The sequence below is a fragment of the Gigantopelta aegis genome, chromosome 5 (assembly GCF_016097555.1).
Source record: "Gigantopelta aegis isolate Gae_Host chromosome 5, Gae_host_genome, whole genome shotgun sequence".
NCBI classification, from domain to species: Eukaryota; Metazoa; Mollusca; class Gastropoda; order Neomphalida; family Peltospiridae; genus Gigantopelta; species Gigantopelta aegis.
The window spans coordinates 32731464-32737539 of record NC_054703.1 but is presented as its reverse complement, the minus strand read 5'-3'; the positions used below and the strand labels follow the sequence as shown (position 1 = coordinate 32737539).

At 37.6% G+C, this 6076-nt stretch overlaps 1 protein-coding gene and 1 long non-coding RNA gene across 2 annotated transcripts; both read left to right on the top strand.

Annotated features, from left to right (window-relative positions):
* Positions 1–2786: 2786 nt before the first annotated feature.
* Positions 2787–4035, top strand: LOC121373641. Its single transcript, XR_005958108.1, has 2 exons — positions 2787–3002; positions 3365–4035. It is a non-coding gene; the product is annotated as an uncharacterized LOC121373641 (long non-coding RNA).
* A 448-nt stretch (positions 4036–4483) lies between these two features.
* Positions 4484–6076, top strand: LOC121373105. The gene has a single exon (XM_041499553.1). The coding sequence runs from the start codon at positions 4484–4486 to the stop codon at positions 6074–6076; it is 1593 nt and encodes a 530-aa protein (XP_041355487.1).

Here is a 6076-nt window from a genome sequence, read left to right as displayed (position 1 = left end):
AGGAATAGAGCTGTAATTCCTTTATTAATTAAGTTCCCCTGCAAGCGTTTCTAAATTATCACACGTTACTGAACGAGTAGTAAGGGTTAACTAAAAATTAACCAGTTAGGAATGGTGTTGTAATTCCTTTACTAATTAACTTCTCCGGGAAGCGTTTCTCAATTATCACACGTGTGGGTGTGGTGTAACGGTGAAGTGATTCGCATATTGTGTAACTAGACACCTAGAGATTAACTAATTAAGTGATCAGTTCTGGGTTGTTATTATTGCTGTTATTAATTAACTACTATGGCTGTACATTTGTCAGCGTAGATTAATACAGATTCCAAAGTGTATTGTGTTTTTGTTGTGTTTTCTACAGAACTAACGTGCTATAATAATATATACTTTTTATAAGATCGTATCTCTGATCATACCTAGAGACGAGCCATACTAGGGTTTAACAGCCTGTTACAGAGAGATCTAATAGATATACAAGTAGGAGAGACATTTTGATAATCGTGTTTTATTCGGTTACGGGAATTATAGAATCCCCGTGACAGGAGTAGAAAATTGGGGCGCTCGTCCCGGATCTGAAACGGGACATGCATATTTAAAAAAGTATTGTTTGTAAATGGAGGCTTTATAAATTAATTTTACAAATTAACCAGAAGTAGCACATTGTTCACTAGAAAATTAATTAATATTAAGTGCGTCATATCTAAACATGGATAAGAATTTGCTGGATAGGCCTACGCTCAGTGTAGTGGAGATTAAGCGAGCACGTAAGGCCGAGTTAGTTGAAATCGCGGGTGAGCGAGAAATTGATTTAACATCAGCTAAAACCTTAGGAGATATAAGGACAATTATTATCCAGGAAGTTTTTGGTGATAGGCCTGTTATGGAAGACAGTGAGATTGTTCCAGAGATAGAAATAAATGAGTTAAGTGTGAAACAACAATTAGCTTTTAAAAAGCTTGAGTACGAAAGAGAAGAACGTGCATTAGATAGAGAGAGAGATAGAGAAGATAGAGAGAGAGATAGAGAGAGAGAGAGAGAGAGAAAGAGAAGATAGAGATAGAGAAAAAGAAGATAGGGATAGAGAGAGAGAGAGAAAGAGAAGAGAGAGATAGAGAGAAAGAAGATAGGGATAGAGAAGATAGAGAGAGGGATAGAGAGAGAGAGAGAGAAAGAGAAGAGAGGGATAGAGAATTCCAGTTAGAAAAATTAAAAGTGGAACATGAGTTAAAGTTGAATACTGAAGAAGTTAGATGTGAGGCAGGAAATGGTTTTAACATGTCGGAGGCTTATAGATCAGTGCCTGTATTTGACGATCAGGAGATAGACATGTTCTTTCAACTTTTTGAACGGGCCGCTAAGCAGCTAAATTGGCCGCAGTCTAAGTGGACATTGTTAGCCGTGTCTAAGTTTAAGGGGAAGGCTAGTATAGCTTATAATTCAATGAGTGATGAGCGAGCAAGTCAGTACGACCTAGTTAAGTCTGCAGTGTTGAGGGCATATGAATTACGACCTGAGGATTATCGTTTACGGTATAGCGAGTTGAGAAAAACGCAGGGTCAGTCTTATAGTGAGTTTGTGGCTAAGAAGGCAGGGATGTTTGATAAATGGGTGATGTCTCATCAGGTAGAGTCATATACCAAGTTACGGGAGTTGTTGATCTTACAGGACATTAAAAATAGATTACCAGTTAGCTTACGTATTCACTTAGAGGATCGTGAAGTCAAAAAGATAGAGGAGGCAGGCATAGTGGCAGATGATTACGTGTTAATACACAAAGCTCAGGCAGTACAGGGTAGCTCTGTACAACAGGGTGATAAGAAGAAATTTCAGCCAGGTTTTTCCCGGGAAAGTAACTATCGGGGAGAGTCATCTAGTTGGTCAGCTAATCAGGCAAGGAATGTACCTGGTGGGCAAAGTAAGGATAGGCCTGCATTATCAGCCAATGCACGAACTTTTCGTCCACATTGCAGTTACTGTAAAAAGGATAACCATCTTATCGGGGACTGTTTTAAAAGGAAACGCGATAATGCGCAAGTGGTCGGTTTAGTGAGGTCGGTTTAGTGAGGTCAGCTCCGTTAGCGAGAGAGTTAATGGTTAGTCCCATGGCAGAGGAAGTAAACCCGTATGTGTCCACTGGTATGGTTTGTGATGTGAAACAAGAGTTGTGTCCTAAGGCAATATCAATCTATAGAGATACCGGGTGTAGTCAGAGTCTGATAACGCAAGAGTGTTTAGCTGGTATTGAAAATTCAGACATAGGACGTAGTTTGGTTTTAACCTCGGTTACTGGAGAAAATATGGTTGTCAGGTTACATAAGGTTTTCTTGTGTTCGAAGTTTGTGACGGGACCAGTCGTTATGGGTGCTGTGAAGGACTTGCCTTTTGAAAACATAGGAGTTTTGTTGGGTAATGATTTGACTAGTCAATGTTGTCAGCCGCAATGTGGCCAATTGTTAATTGAAGACAGCCCTTTACCCATAGAAGAGTGTGAGGTTGATGAGACTAGATATCCTGCGTGTGTAATGACTAGGGCTATGGCCAGTAGGTTAGCACGAGACCCAGAGGATATTTGTGATTTGTCTGATACGTGTGTGAGCCATGAAATTGGAGTGGATGAGGTTATCAGTTGTCACAAGTCAAGGGTAATCTGATTTTAATTGTATGAAAGAGAATATGTGGTTATATATTTTATAAAAAAAATTATCATTTATACGGTATTTTAATTTATACGAATGAGAGAAGCATGAAGTATGAGTCATAGCTTGTATCTCACACCTGAAGCTGTCTTTAATTAGCAAGGTAGCAATTTGTATTATTGTAGCTTGTGGTATGGGTGAGTGATAGATGAGTGATAAGCTGACTGGGTGAATATAGTGTGGAACTGGGCTATTGAGTGGATGATTTGTCATTAATCGCTGAGAGAGAATCATTGAACATTCAGTTTGGGAAAGACTTGGTAGAAGTGTAAGAGACTTTGTGGAAGTTCGGGTTATTGTTTAACCGTAAGTAAATTAAATATTTTACACATGTATTGTGTTACAGAGGTGTGACATTTGAATGTTATTTTGGTCTGTATTTAGTTTGCTATATTAAATGTATATATTTAGCAAATGCTCAGTGTAACTTGTGAAATGCGGACATTGTGTAAAGTAATGAAATTGTTTGCTATATGTATTTATGTGTTTATTAAATATATAATGTGAATTGAATTATGCACATGAAGTAAGTTGTACGTGTTATTAACGTATACGTTGTGAAACCTGTATAATGTGGACATGTGTGAAATGATGAAAATGATTGATGTATGAAGGGTATTTAATATTGAGGTTTTGCATGATAGTAATGGAGTGTATATTGTTTACAGCAGCTTGTGTGGTATCTGTTGAGACCAACAACGGGATGAGCAGCGAGGGGCAATGTTAGAGTTTGACCAGGTGATTGGGCTGCGGAATTATGTGAAGAAGGGACGAGGAAACTGACGTTGATGTTAATTCATGGAAGTTGGGTACAGCTGAAGTGGAAATTGAAGTTCCACATGTGGGCTACTTATTAGCCATGATGTTGTGGTGGTGAATAACAAGTGTATTGTTATCGTGCAGCATCTCGGTGAATAACAAGTGTATTGTTATTGTGCAGCAGAAACATATTGTGTAAATATGGCTGTAGTATTTAGAGCTGATCTGAAATGGAGGGTGCTAACTAATGTTAGTACATAATTTAGTTAGAACAATATATGTATATAAAAGTTGATCACGAGGAAGTGAATCATAAGGATTGTGGTATGAACTGAAACATTTTATATTGAACTGTGTGGTTTTAGTATATTATTTTGTGTGTTGTGATACGTGATATTTTTATATGAAATTATGTGTAAAGTGGTGATAATGTATGTTTATTATATATGAGAAGTGTGAGTGTTGAGGGAGTGCTGGTGATTAGTGGTATGTGAGAGGGATATAATTAGGGTTAGTAAGTAGGAGTGGAGAATGAATGTGATTGTTATTTGTGTGCTGTAAATAAATGTAATATAATTTATTTGGATTAGTGTTGTTTCTTTTAGTTATTCAATCACTTGTGACAATTTTGGTGGAGATGCAGGGCAACTGAAAAACATTCGACAAGTTTATTGTCATTATTATATCACGTGATTGGTGCTAAAGGAAGCAAAGATAAATGTGTTTGTACTCATATATATATTTGTTTATAATTTACAATAAGTACTGTAGATGTGTGGGATAGATGGTGCAATGTGAAAACGGGATACACAATTATCTATACCATTGATATGTGAGCGTTTATTGTGTTATGGTAACTTATGGAGGGTAAGTATATGGTAAGTATAACTTTATTGTTTAGGAACAGTGATGACTGATGGGGTTATTTGTAAATAGGTATGTATATTAGTATTGTAGTATTAGCATAATAACTAATGAAGGTAAGTATAGTTGTGTTATCACTTTGTGTATTTATTTTTGTAGTCAGTATGGAGTTTGAGAAATTTATGGAGGTAGGAAAAACCTTAGGCCTGGAGAAAGCAGAGCTGCAGAAATTTGTTAAAGAGCAGATGGAAGAATTGAAGGAACTAAAGAGATTAGAAAGGGAAGATCGATTAAAGGAAAGAGAAGCAGCCAAAGAACTAGCAGAAATGGAAGCCGCCAAAGAGTTAAGGAAGAAAGAACTAGCGGAAGCAAGCCAAAGAGTTAAGGGAGAGAAGCAGGAAAGAACTGGAAATGCCGCCAAAGAGTTAAGGGAAAGAGATGTTGCTAGAGAGTTGGCAGAAATCAAGGAGAGGCAGTGGGCAAGTGAAAGAGAGGAGCGAGAACGAGAAAGACAGTTTGAATTAACTAAGCTGGAAATGGAGACAGGTAACCGAGCAGGTTTGTTGAAATCAAATGATGTAAGTGTTCAGAAAGTTAAATTGAAAATGAATGTATTTCAAGATGGTAGAGATGACATGGATGCTTACTTGACAAGCTTTGAAAGGATGTCCATAGCTCAGAAGTCACCACAGAAGGATTGGGCAATTCACTTAGGAACCTTATTGACAGGTAAAGCTAGAGATGTATATGTAAGGCTAAATAGCGAAGATGCGATGGATTATGATAAACTAAAGAATGCTCTGTTACATAGATACGATTTGACGCAGGAAGGATTTAGACAGAAGTTCAGAACAGCGAAAGTAGAAGTAGGAGAAACATACACACAGTTTCTGAGTAGAATGACAGGTTATGTACATAGGTGGATTAAAATGAGTGGAATTAATCAAGATTTTGAAGGATTGTTAGATTTATTATTGAGGGAACAGCTTTTGAATTCTGCAAGTACTGAATTAACATTGTATTTAAAAGAGAGAACACCAGAGAGCGCAGATAAAATGGCGAGTTTAGCAGAGACATTTGTAGAAGCCAGAAAAGGAGCAGTCCACAGCATAAAACAGGAAGAAAGAGACCGGAGACAGTATGTAGGAGGAGAAAGAGGACGAATACCGGGTAAGAACTTTTCAAACAACTATAATTCACACACTAATTCACACAGATGTAGTGAATCTCATCGGCCATGGGCACCCAAGTGTTTTGTTTGTGATAAAAAGGGTCATATAGCCAGAGAATGTCCAAATAGGAACAAATCGACAAGAGAGATACGTGATAAAGAGGTTATTGCATGTATGGTTTCAATGAAGAAAAACAGATTAGTGGAAAGAGACGATAGCAATATGAATGTGTTTGTAGGGACAAACTTAGGAAAAGATACTACCATCATTAGAGATACAGGATGTTCCACAGTAGTGATCAGGAAGTGTTTAGTACCTGAGAATGACATGACAGGAGAGATAGGTAGTTATGTGACTTTAGATGGCGAGGTGAAAGAAGCCCCATGGTGTGAGACTTACATCAAAACGCCTTATTACACAGGGAAAGTCAGAGCTATGGTTTTAGATAATCCCATATATGATATTGTCATTGGAAACGTGATAGGAGCTAAAGATGCCACGAAGAGAGATATAGCACAGACAATAGGAATCATGGAGACAAGAGCCCAAGTGAAGAGGAGAGAAATCAGAAAATGCAGCCATTGA